Source organism: Egretta garzetta, unplaced genomic scaffold (assembly GCF_000687185.1).
Source record: "Egretta garzetta isolate BGI_Z169 unplaced genomic scaffold, ASM68718v1 scaffold44, whole genome shotgun sequence".
NCBI lineage: Eukaryota > Metazoa > Chordata > Aves > Pelecaniformes > Ardeidae > Egretta > Egretta garzetta.
In genome coordinates this window covers 1,388,713-1,401,986 of record NW_009259490.1, presented here as the reverse complement: position 1 = coordinate 1,401,986, position 13,274 = coordinate 1,388,713, and the positions used below count along the sequence as shown (strand labels likewise).

The 13,274-nt window shown below is 38.7% G+C and overlaps 1 protein-coding gene across 1 annotated transcript in view; it reads left to right on the top strand.

The window, feature by feature from the left end:
* LOC104124928 (mucin-5AC) overlaps positions 1-12,866 on the top strand; it is a 44,187-nt gene extending 31,321 nt beyond the window's left edge. The window contains exons 34-49 of the mRNA XM_035892863.1: positions 15-114; positions 169-811; positions 1,002-1,219; positions 2,082-2,256; positions 2,424-2,674; positions 4,101-4,284; positions 4,686-4,884; positions 5,848-6,026; positions 6,248-6,317; positions 6,621-6,721; positions 7,077-7,108; positions 9,486-9,670; positions 10,523-10,651; positions 11,355-11,437; positions 12,002-12,107; positions 12,641-12,866. Coding sequence (XP_035748756.1) covers positions 15-114; positions 169-811; positions 1,002-1,219; positions 2,082-2,256; positions 2,424-2,674; positions 4,101-4,284; positions 4,686-4,884; positions 5,848-6,026; positions 6,248-6,317; positions 6,621-6,721; positions 7,077-7,108; positions 9,486-9,670; positions 10,523-10,651; positions 11,355-11,437; positions 12,002-12,107; positions 12,641-12,866 — 2,881 coding nt within the window. The remainder of the gene's footprint in view (positions 1-14; positions 115-168; positions 812-1,001; positions 1,220-2,081; positions 2,257-2,423; positions 2,675-4,100; positions 4,285-4,685; positions 4,885-5,847; positions 6,027-6,247; positions 6,318-6,620; positions 6,722-7,076; positions 7,109-9,485; positions 9,671-10,522; positions 10,652-11,354; positions 11,438-12,001; positions 12,108-12,640) is intronic.
* The last annotated feature ends 408 nt before the right edge of the window (positions 12,867-13,274 follow it).

The window sequence follows — 13,274 nt, the reverse complement described above, 5'->3', positions numbered from 1 at the left end:
GTCTTCTGCTGCAGGCCCAACTACAATTGCCTAACCAGCACCTCCGTGACCACCACCAGCCCCACAACCACCACCACCACCAGACCAACCACCACCACACCAACCTCCACCACAGTCACGACCTCCACCTCCACCACGCTGCCCACCTCCTCAGAAACCACATCGCAGACCTACACCACCACTCCCGCCCCGACACCTAGCCCATCCTCCACCAGCGTCACCCCCACCACCACCCCGTCCACTACCAGCTGTCCAGTCGAAGTGTGCTCCTGGAGCGAGTGGTTCGACGTCGACTTCCCCGCCTCTGGGCCCAGCCAGGGAGACTTCGAAACCTACCAGCACATCCGGGCCGCCGGGAAGGAAGTCTGTCACCATCCAAAGGAAATCGAGTGCCAGGCGGAGGACTACCCCGAACTTCCCATCGAAAACGTCGGACAGGTCGTGCAGTGCGACGTCCACTTCGGACTGGTCTGCAAGAACGAAGACCAGACCGGCCAATTTAGGATGTGCCTCAACTACAGGATCCGCGTCTTCTGCTGCAGGCCCAACTACAATTGCCTAACCAGCACCTCCGTGACCACCACCAGCCCCACAACCACCACCACCACCAGACCAACCACCACCACACCAACCTCCACCTCTACATCCTACTCCTCCACTACATTTCCCACCTCCTCAGAAACCACATCACAGACCTACACCAGCCTTACCACCATTACTGCCACAACTGAATTTTGCTGTACCAACACTTCTTCTACCCCTGTATCAACAACGTGTTTCTGTAAAATTGGGGACGCTATTTTTTCACCTGGTTAGTTCACCTATTTTTATCTATGTATGTATGTCGTACTTAATTATTCTTTTAGTTTTTTATTACAGTTTTCTTAATTCTCATGTCAATATCATTACAAGTTGGTTTTATTGCCTTAATTTTTGTATTTTTTAACCTTTTTTGTTTTTTCCTTTGTATCTTAAGTGTATTTTTTTTTTTCTTCTTTCAGGTGATTTGATTTATAACAGAACGGATAGTGATGGATGTATATTTTATGCTGTCTGTGGTCCAACATGTACCGTTGAACGACATACTCCATACTGTAACTTTTCTACTACTCTAACCACTACTTCCCCTGAATGGTCTACTGTAACAACCACAGTTCCTCCTCCTACCACATCTGGACTAATTCCTGGTTGTGTTTCTAGTAGTTACCCTCCCCTACAGGTATGTAGTTTCTCTGTTATGTTATAATTGTTGAAATATTATCAATTTCAGGCTCATACCATAAAGGAACAGCTTGCAGTTTTTAAACTTTGTACGTGCAGCTTGCCAGAACAAGCATTGTTATTGATGGGCACTATACATGACAGAAAATCTGTATGTGCCTTCTTTATAATTTTCTTCACACTGAAAAAGCAAGCTACATAAATGACTTAACTGCTAGTAAAAAACTTTCTGATGCACTGCATTGCATAAATGAGAAACCTTCTTACTGAAATAATAGAGTAAGTTTTGTTGTGGATTTTTTTCTTCACTAAACAGAAAAAATTAAGCTACTGTGGAGACTTGTATCTGTTCTGTTCTCTCTCCCTCTTACCTGTATTTCTGTACACATTCTTTATTTTTTTTTTTGATAGCAATGTTTTCTGCTGATAGCGAATTCTAGTATACATAGCTAGTATAAAGGACATCAGCTCCCTTAACCTAAGGCCAATCCCCCCAAGCCTCAGAAGAGCTTCTCATGAAGAAGGAATAGCTGGAATTAAGGTTCCCCACCTCCTTTTAGCATAAAAAACCCAAAACATTTATTAGAATATTGACAACCTTGTACTATCAGTGAATATTTTCATTTTAGTCTTTGCTTCAGATTTGCAAAAACCAAAACTGTCTGATCCTCTATATCATGGTCAGTATTATGAATAGCTCTGGTCAACATTACAAATCATTAGTACCACAAATTGAAGAGACGTAATTTCCTTTCCAACAATACCATTACTTCAAACTACATACCATTAAACTCAAAATATGAGTAAAGTTCATATCTGTTTGCAAACTCTTGTGACAGCAAATTTCATTCATTTTGCAGCCTGGACAAAGATACAAATTATCCAACTGTACCGAAATCATCTGTAAGGGAGACAACAAGGTAGACGTAATTCCAACGCACTGCCCACCTGTAAAGGAAATTACCTGTGCGAACAAATATCCACCAATACTGGTACCTGATGAAAACGGCTGCTGTTACAAATATGAGTGTCAATGTAAGCATCTGTAGATTGAGGAACAACCTTTTCTGTAAAAAGCAAAACTGCACAGATTATATGGGCATTTTGTTTTCTTAGGGTTGCTCTATAAATTATTCCGTTTCTAAAGTCTTTTTTCTACATTAATTTTCATGTTAATATTCTAAATATTTTCTCTCTGCCAGGTGTGTGCAGTGGATGGGGTGATCCTCATTATATTACTTTTGATGGAACCTACTATACTTTCCTTGAAAACTGCACTTACGTCCTGGTGAAACAGATTGTACCTAAATATGACAACTTCCGTGTTTACATTGATAATTATTACTGCAATGCAAAAGATGGACTTTCCTGCCCCAAATCCATCATTATTTTATACAAATCTGCAGAAGTGGTGCTGACTCGTGAACTCATGAATGGCGTGATGACCAATGTGGTAAAATACACATTTTCTATTTCTCTCTTTTTGCAAAAAAGAAATAAGGTCTACAGGCCTTACTGATTCTCATTTGAAATACAGTCTGTCAGAATACCATATCACAGAGGTGATGTGGGCAGAGGGTATCTTTAGGGGAAAAAAAAAAGATTACACCAGTTTCTAAGAAGAAAATGTCAGAAACAGCTTAGCACAATCCAAATGTAATAGATTATGTGCAGGTATGTCTACATATAGATAACACCAGGAAACAGACAATACAGCTGTAGAGAGAGAAGACAGAAAGAATGCTTACACTGGTGCTTGATTCATGTTTCATGACAAGTACATTGTGCCACGCACCTATGTAAACAAACACATTATGAAGAAACACACATGTAAATCACAAGCATGATTCTGCTCTCATTGTGAAGATGGGTATGTATCCCTTATCAGCTGGATGACTAGGGACTGCTTCCTCTGCATAGGTAACTTCAGGCCCCAGAGCCGTGACATGATTCCCCTTCCAATTCCCTGCTGGGAACACAGGTATAGATGAAGAAAAGGGGTGACTGGGGTGTCACTTCACCTTAATGATCCTAAACTAGTGCTGGCAAGCCAGTGAAAACAAAAAGTCAGTCCCACAGTTACACTGGGGAATTGATTAGAGAACACAAAGAGATAGGAGGAAAAGTTTGTCTCAGTATGCACTCTCCCCCTAGAGAGCCATGCCAAGTTCTCATCACCTACAGTCAGAAAAAAATGTTGACACAACTAGTCCAGTGATTCGCTGTGAAAGAAGACAGTAACTGACAGTTTTGACTCTTACTTTATCTCCATTCAATGAGAAGAAAGTTGCAGAATAATTCCTGACAAAAAGTTATTATGCAAACATGTCTACCTTCATCAGCTCATATGAGATACAGGCTGCAAATTGAACAGCTTAGATTAACAAACAAATACGATCACTACATAAAACTGGCACCAGGGACATTTGACTTAATTTGAATTCAGACAACTCTTCCAATGCCAAGCAACACGTAGTATAGGGACAGCATGAGTCTGCAGCAAAGTTATTACATGGTAATGGCAGGAATATTTCTGTAGTTAAACTACCACTCATTTTCACATGAGAAATGTTTACAATAAACAAACTGATGAGGGATACAAAGAAAATGTAGAATGCTGTGCATTAGCACACAATCTGCACACAGTACATAGAGGCTACTTAGATTATTATCACACTGTAGCAACGTGTGATACAGGCCAAGATATTAATGCATATATGTGCAGTTACTGTGATACCAATGGGCATTGGATGTGATGCACAACAGTACGGAGTTATGCATGATTATGAAGATTAGAAAATACATTATTTAAAACAAGCAGGCAGAAGCAGTGCCTATTCTGAAGTTGTGGTTTTTTTCTGTTTTAACCCTGCATTCAGATGTACTTCAACAAAACGATTGTCCAACCAGGCTTCAAAAAAGATGGCATTTATTTCTCCACACTTGGCATCAATATGATTGTTGAAATACCAGAAATTGGTGTAACCATCACCTTTAGTGGACTGATTTTCTCTGTGAAACTCCCATACAGCAAATTTGGCAACAACACTGAAGGACAGTGTGGTAAGACAGATGCACTAATTGGAGATGGGATTTTTTCCCCACCCTACCATGGTTATTCCCACACACTCTGGCTATGCAGTCTCATGACTGACAGAAATTTTTAAGCAGCAGTAAAATGAAAATGAAAACAGTTCTGCCCTTCAACTTCTGTAGGATCAAAAGCTGAAGTATTTCAGGAACCTGTTTGGGTTTTTTTTTTCTTTAGGCCTGCAGTTTTAGGTTTGTTTGTTTTTCCCTAACCTAAATTAAAGTTCATATAACTGTAAAGAAAGCACTCCCTATGAAGCAAGGCACCTTATACATTTCATGAACACAATCACTTCTAAATGTAATATCAGCACAATGATGTATTGTGTATCTCTGATGTGACTTATGAGACTTACATAGCTTGTCTCTTCCAGGAACATGTACAAATAATAAAACAGATGAATGCCGCTTACCAAGTGGCAAGATAATTTCTTCCTGTCCCCAAATGGCTCATCACTGGCTTGTTGGAAACGACTCATCATGTCATGGAGTACCAGTAACACCAGTTGTAACCACACCTCCACCAAAGCCTCATTGTGAAACGCCTCCTCTCTGCAAGCTTATCTGGAGCAAGTAAGTAAAACAATGAATGAATTTACTCTAGCTAGACAAAACTGTCTCAGGATCTTACAAGACAAGTCAGAACTATAGCCCTAGCATGTGATAATAGCTGAAAATGTCAGCTTAATGGCAGAATATGTATATTTAAAGGCCTTTGCAAAAGAAACTGCTCTTCTTTACTGATGTGCATGCCAAAGATGACTGAGCAAGGAAAGGTGAACTCAGAAAATCATGGATGCAGCAAGCACTAAAATCCATACTCCCTGGGTTGCAATCACACAGATATATGTTATCTTTCTCCCTCTCTACCTTCCAGGGTATGCTCACTCACTCTTAGCTATACTATTAAGTAAACACTGAATTCTGAATTTGAAGTGGTCCTTCAGCACAAACCATAAAGAACTGGGTTACCAACCAGGTTAACAGAGCGGACAGAAACATCTCACCAAGAAGTGTCCTTCATTCTTTGTACATTTTATGTAAAACATGGATCTCCAAAAGAATTGTTTCCTGCACTATTTCCTATACTTGAGAGTACTCTGACAAAAGCTTTTTTTCAGCTGGGTCATTAATAAAGGCCCTCTTACACATGCTTGCTGTAGCGTCTATTGTACATGCAGTTTTTTCTACCATGCTATTATTTATTATCCTATTTTTATCATCCCTTTTTCCTCAATCTGATGCAACCGCCTTTTTCATTAAATTTATGGTGTCAGACTGATGAAAAGTTGCATACACATACAGAAACACTATCACCATTTGCCTCTTTAGGGAAAAAAAACAACGCAGCTTCAAATTTCCTAACCTTTCCTTTCCTGAACCTATGTCCCAGGTTATTGGCTATTCTTAGGGGTTTGCTTCTTTTAAGATATTCTTTTCCTGAAGCAGGGAGTCACATGCCGTTAACTGGGAAGCGCTGGATTTTAGATAATGACTGGTTAACATAAAAGGGGTTTGGTTTCCTTCTGTCTGCAGCGTTTTTGAAGAATGCCATGCCGTGATACCACCAGAACCATTTTTCAAAGGCTGTGTTTTTGATGGATGTCGCATAGCCGATGAATCCATGCAGTGTTCCAGTTTGGAGATATATGCTACAGAGTGTGCTGCTAGAGGTGTCTGCATTGACTGGAGAGGAAAGACCAACAATACATGCCGTAAGTATTGCAGAATTCAAAAATGTGTGCAAGAAATGGTAGTAGTTAATGGTTTAGTCAGTAAACACATCTTATATCTAACACTTGACTACTGTCAACAAAAAAAAAGTGATGTCCTTACTTGCAGAAGCTACAGATGAAGAAGGCAAAGCTGTAGTCACTTTTGCTGCAAAAATGCATCTACTGTCAATTTTTGATCTTTTTTCTTCCTTCCCATACAGCATACAACTGTCCATCAAACATGGTATACAAGCCATGTGGGCCCATTAATCCTGCTACTTGTGACCCAAGGTATGGAAAGACAAAAAAACCTTACCCAAACAACTGCTTATATTTTTCTTTTTTTTTCTATTTTTACCTATCTACTTTCCTTAAAAAATGGAGTTACTTCATGATGAAATTATTTGTGAATTTGGATAATTTATTCAAGATGTATAAATATCAATCAGCTCTATCAGGAAGTTGCCCTTCAGAAAAATGGAAATTCTTTTGTCTCCCTTGTATCTGACATGGTGACTTTCTACATATGCTGCTATCTCTCCTGCTTCACTGCAAAAACACTGTGCTCAAATACATACATTCCTCCCACTCTAGATTGGTTGAGCTTCCTGGCTATGGAGTAACTGAAGGATGTTTCTGTCCTGAAGGACAGAGACTTGTGCGTGAAGACAGCACCACCTGCGTCTCTGAATGCTGTAAGTAATCTGTAGCTAGTTTGGGGAATAAATAGAAATCAGGATTGATAATCAGGAGGCCTGTGTTCTGCTGCCATCTTCTACATGGTCAGATCACATGCAAATCAGCCTCTTTAAGCTCCTTTAGTGTCCCCATCTAAAAATCAAATTATAACTGATACTACATATTTTCCATCTTCCTTCCTTGCATCTACCAAGATGGTAGAAATCTAAATTTCAGAAGAACTAGTCTGCATATTCATTTTCTTCTTAGTTTTATCTTCACTGTATTTCTGTTTGAAACTGCACAAATTTACTCCTTTACATCAGTTTTCAGTGGTGTAAATCTCCATTTGTTTGTTTTTGTTTCTTCCAGCTTGTAGGGAACCAAATGGAGTAACCAGACAGGTGAGTATCACAATCCATGTGATATATCAAACACAGACAAGTGAAGCAAGAGGACATTTAGTGTTTCACAAAAACAAAGTTTTGCTTCGGTTAGGGGAGACTTTAGGGTTTTTTCAAATGTTCGTTCCCCTTTAGTCTAAATTATGACTGCCAGAGCAGAAATCACATTACTCCCTAAGAAATTTAACAGTAAGTGATGGGAATATTCTTTCAATAGCCATCACCTCACATACTGAAGAAAAAAAAGAAAAAAAAGAGAAAGAGAAAAAAAAAGAGATAGATGATAGTAGTGGAACTTTGGCATGTGTGCTTCTTTTATTTCCACTAGTTAAAAGTTACTAGAGATGAAGGGATAGATGGATAACAAAGGTTACCTGTTGCTGATAATGTTGGTAGTCTGCACTCTTAGTTCCTCAGCTGCACACAAATTATAGAAATTTCTCTCTGTAACCTAATGTGCAAATGAGTATGTCATATAATAGTTTCTTATTCAAAAACGCATGTAAAGCTCAATGACTTCTCCTTCAGACCTTCTGTATCCCTCATACTGAAACTACTAATAAATAAAAAGTGACAGCTATGTGAACACACTAGAACCTTCAGTGGCCTCCAGTATCTTCCCCTGATTAGCTTCAGTTTGAGGGTTTCTTATAAAACCTAAAAATACTAGAAACATGAAAAGGCTGATGTAATCAGGTATCACTGTATCCATGAATAAGTCAACTAGAAACAAATAAAGTGATTTTGGTTTTAATTTATATATAATTTCTTTCTTCCTTTTATTTTTCTTCTTTTTTATATAGCCAGGAGAAAAATGGACAAAAGATTGCCAGGAATGTGTCTGTGACAAAAATAATCTTCAAGTGCACTGCACAAAGCACAAATGTTCTCTGACATCGCAAGCATTTTGTCATGAACCAGGTTACAAACCTGTTCAGATACCATTACCAGAAGATCCATGCTGTACCAGGACTGAGTGCTGTAAGTCCTGTCTTAGTTCTTTATCAGGGGGAATATACTGTATTAATTTTGAGGAACTACAGCAGTAATTTGTCATTTATTTTAGTACTTTGCATTGATTTCATAATGCTTTTCTCCCTCATCCCACTTTGTAGGACCTTCTTGCAGAGCATTGACTAGATGCTTGAACAGAACAAATTTAAAGATGAAAACACTTTGCACAGTTAGACACAGAAAAGTAACTGGAAATCTATAATTTAACATTGAAAACTTTTAATGCTGCCACCGCCTGAAACAATATTCAAAAACTATTCAAAGCATTTTCTTCTCCAAAGACCAGTATAAAAAACTTATCTTAAAAAAAAAAAAAAAAAAAGTCTTCAACACCTAAAAATTGCTCAAGAAAGTTCCTGAACCTCTGAGAGTCATCAGCTTTTCCAGTTGGTATAGATTTCTCTTTGGAAGTATGTCTCTCCAGCAATCACCACCCTATTCTTCTCAGGCAATGCTTTGATTTACAAAGGTTATAGAAAAGCCCACTCACTTTAAAAACAGCTGGGCAAATATACTGGATTAGTCATTAAACTAGCTTGTGTAAACACCACTGTATTTGCCCGATGGGAAAGCTTCTCAAGTTCATGCAAAACAAAATTACTTTAATTTAAAAATCCTGAGTTCATTTTCTATATTGTCTTACATCAAACAGACTGCAACACTAGCCTCTGCCCTGAGGTCAGACCCCAGTGCTTAGAGGGACAGGAAGTAATCACAATAATGCAGCCTGGAAAATGCTGTCCTACCTTTAAATGCAGTAAGTACTATGTACCTTCTTTATGTGGTATTTGCAGCTATATTCTTATAAGTTTATTAATACAAGACCCTTAAATTTTATTTTAAGATGCAAATTATATGTGTTATCATATTGGGCTAACAAACCAGCAGTTTTTTCACATACTTCTGCTTCTTAAAACTTAAACCTCTATGACACCATTTTTCTTCCTTCTTTACAGGACCTGGCTGTGTAGTCAATGAAACCTACTATGCAGTAAGTACACAGAGTAACTCACTATAAAAATACACCTTCACATAAGCTCACAATTAAATGTTTTTGAGACTCCTATCATGGACCATTCTGCAGAAAGGCCTGAGATAAAACATTATTAATTATTTGAGGTCAGCATATCAACACTGTCCTTTACAAGCAAAACCATTTTCTGCTCTCCTTTCTCCTTCAACAGAATTTAATTCCAAAATGGATATTACCAACAGCAGAAACTTGGCTTAAATAAAACTACCAAAACTGTATTTAAAGATAATTTAGCCCATATATAGTTCAGCTTTGTATTGTCTGTGACGTATATACACAAATTAATTTGCTTTTTCTGACTAATAATGACTTTTTTCTGACTTCCCCTAGCCTGGAGCTGTCATTCCATCAGGCCCTTGTGAAAAATGCACCTGCTCTGAATCCTCTTACTCAAGCCCTCACCACGCTACTATCAAGTGCAAACCTGTTATCTGTGACACATACTGCCCAGCCGTGAGTGCTATTTTCCTGTCAGTAATCCCCACCCCACTGAGCTCAGATATCGACCAGTTAAGGTCAGTGTCCCATCTTAGTGTCATTTCCTCTCTATTTCTTTCAAAACAGGGTCATAAGTATACGAAGATACCTGGACAGTGCTGCGGCACGTGCAAGCCAGCTGCTTGTATAGTGACTGTGGGAGGCATTACACACGTGCTCCAAGTAACTACCCCTGTTTTAGCTCATTTGTGGTGAACTCTGCTACTTTTTTCACTCTTTCGTCTGCTTGTCTTTGTCACATTTATTTGCTGCACCTTTTCTAATGTTGAACAAATGCTCATTCAGGCAGGGAATGGACTGTCTCACACAGCTGGAACAATACCTTCAGCCATGGAACTCCAGTTCTAACTAAGGCCTCTGGAAGTAACTGTAATACTGAACAATGGCTTTCAGATATCAACACAGAAAAATACATACGTGAAAGCAACAGGCTCTTATTTGCCTTCAGCTCTGAAAACATAGCACCCATTTTGCTCAAAGGATAATTTTATCTGTGGCAGCAATTTTCTGCTCCAAACAGCCAGTCCCAAGTTAGCTGAGAGCTTTAGGACAGGATGAGTCAGTGAAGCTAGCAGAAATTCTACCAAGTATCTGAATGAACATACCCATAAATTCTGACAACAAAACTACTGAAACACAAATTTATCTTTCCAAGTGAGTCCACTTACTCATCGTATTCACACATAAAAATACAACCTCTTCACAGAGTAGCAGCAGTATGATAAGACAAGTAACTATCAGCTGAAATTCAAGCAAATTTTTCAGAATAATCAAATTGCAGTAGGCAGCAATGACAGGGCCCTGGGTGGGTTTTCATTTCATTGATATGTAAAAAGCTTTTTACTCACTTTAATTTTAACTACTTTCAGGTTGGAGAAAAGTGGAATGTACCTGGTGATAACTGTACAACTTACACATGTGAAAAACACAATGACCATTTCGTTCATGTCACCACACGGACAAGCTGTCGTCCCTTTAACCCTGATGAATGTGATCCAGTAAGTACTATTCTACCAGTTCTCATGTCTGAAAATGTTTCAGTGGCTAACACCAGTGATAGAAGGATCATGGTGTCCAAGGAAAATACCTAGGAGAAGCATCACACAGGATGTAACTTTCACTTTATCCTTTCTGAATCTGGCTCCCATCAAATTGCATTTCAGAAAAGCAAATCAAAAATCAATCTTACTGAAAAATAATGGAATTTTTATTCCTAAATTATTTAAAATCATAAATTCTTTTTTAGAATTCACTTACTCAGAGCAAAGATGAAGGAAAATACGCTACTTCAGTTCACAACATCATTCAACTCAATACAGCTCAGGGTAGATTAGAACCAGCCCCACACATCTGGGGAGTTAAGTTATTTTTTTAATTGCATTACCCTGTCTGACATAATGCTTCACCTGTACTGAATTTTGTCACTCAAAATATCCCACACAAGCTTTATTTCTGAAATTTTACTACTGAACTCTGATGCCAGCAAAGCAGTTCCAGTCCCCCTCAATGTCATCTTTCAAAGAAGTCTTATTAACACTGAAGTAGTCATGTGCCCTTAATATTTAGCCTTGCTTGAAATCAGATTTCATGTCAATACAAAGAACTTCCTCATGCCAGAGAAACTTAGGAAGCAGGGGAAAGTCTGTGCTTTAGTATGCAGATATGAAACCTGAGTTATCTTTTTCTGTTTTCCCACTCAAGGATGACATCACGCTATCTGATGATGGCTGCTGTAAACAGTGCCAACCAAAACAGAAGAGTAAGTAATGATAATTTTGCTAAGAGTAAGTAATTATAAAATGTGCCTTATAAGGTATATTAGTCCATCTTGCATGGTAGATGCATAGACAGAAGTGGTGAACAGGCAAAGTTTGGGACCACCGTCTCACACTGGGGTGAGAAAGGGAACAGGTGGAAAAAGAAAGGAATAGAACATTTCCAGCATACGCTTTAGCGCCTTGGAAAACAAGGATATGGTGAACCTTCCCATCCCCTACTGCTAAATATTAGCCTTTTTGTGGGAGGGAGAGGACGATGACTATTCTCCAACTTCCGCAGATACATGCTCTTTAAGGAAGAAAGAGAAGCCAGACCTGGGGGGTGGGTGTGCACTGAGCAGCTACCACAGTACTGCTCTTCATTTCTGCATCCTGCACCAAAGTTGCATAAGCAAAAGGGTATTTTTCATTCATTGGTAACACAAGCAGCAAGAATTACCATTTGGCCCTTAGCAATAAAAGAGAAATGCACTGTGACCTAATTTCCTATTTCACCTCCATCCATCTCGGTTATCAATTTATAGGCACATATATTCTAATCTATTTTCTCTTGGTTTGTGACAACCTCAGGCTGTATGAAGCACAATACTACTACCGTCATCACATATCATGGATGTGTATCTCCTGCACCTGTTGAGGTGACATACTGTGAAGGCAGCTGTGATGCTTACTCACGGTAAGTGGTTTCAAAGATAATTGTGGTGTCTTGTCTTCTCTTTACACTAGTTACGTAAAGCACATCACAAGTGACTTTCTAATTTGTCCAACATCTACCCAGTCATCAGCTGTTTCCATTGTGCTAACTAGACTTTTTAACAGACATGATGTAGTAGCTTAATTACCTCAAGACTGACAATGTTTTAACAGCCTGTTCAGTGTCACAGTGAAGAGACACGAGTTTTGATTTTGCCCATGTAAAAGTGAGGTTATGTGTTTCTTACTATTCTCTCATTTTGGACTGGCTTAATATGTGATCTGGATTAATCAATTCACTTTTTCTGTCCTGTAACAAAGAGCTACATCCATCCATTTTTACAATGAGGAGCAACTTACTTCTATTTCACCATAATACTGTAAGAATGGTAATACCGAGCAATAGTCCCACATGCAAGCACACAACTTCTGGTTATATTTAGTAATGGGTGCAAGAAGCAGTGTTATTTCTTACATTATTTCTGAATCTTTCTCATTTGTTGGTTTTGTAATCAGGTATTCTTCAGAGGCGAACATGATGGAACATAAATGCTCGTGTTGTCAGGAAATCAAGACGAGTCAAAGAAAAGTGACTCTGATGTGCAGTAATGGCACTTACTTTGATCACTCATACACCTATGTGGAGAAATGCAGCTGTGTAAGCGCTGAGTGCATCCCCCAAGTCAGCACCCAACAGGCGACAAACCAGATAAAGGCCTCTCAGGAACAAGGGAATGTCTAAAATTAGAACTAGAGAGAAGTCGTCAAACAAGATTTGAACATAAGACTTAAAAAGACCTTTGAAAAAGTACAAACGTTTCAAAAGCAGCTAAAATTTTGGATGAACTGATGATATTTTCTGCATACAAACTCAGTATGTCTGTCTACATTATTTCAGTTTTCATTGCCAATGTATCTCCCATTGTTTTTCATGTGTTTTCTTTTACACCTTGAGAGGTACAGCGTAAGGTCATTTTGACATTTTCTGTTTGTTTGTTTGTCTTCTGAGACATTCAGTACCGTAAAACTGAGAGCTGGATTTACACTTGTGCAAAGTCTATTATGAGAACAACATTCTTGTCTGGTTTGAAGCTTGCCTGTGGTGGCGTAGTATAGACACTTGACAATATCTAATATTTACATTGACATA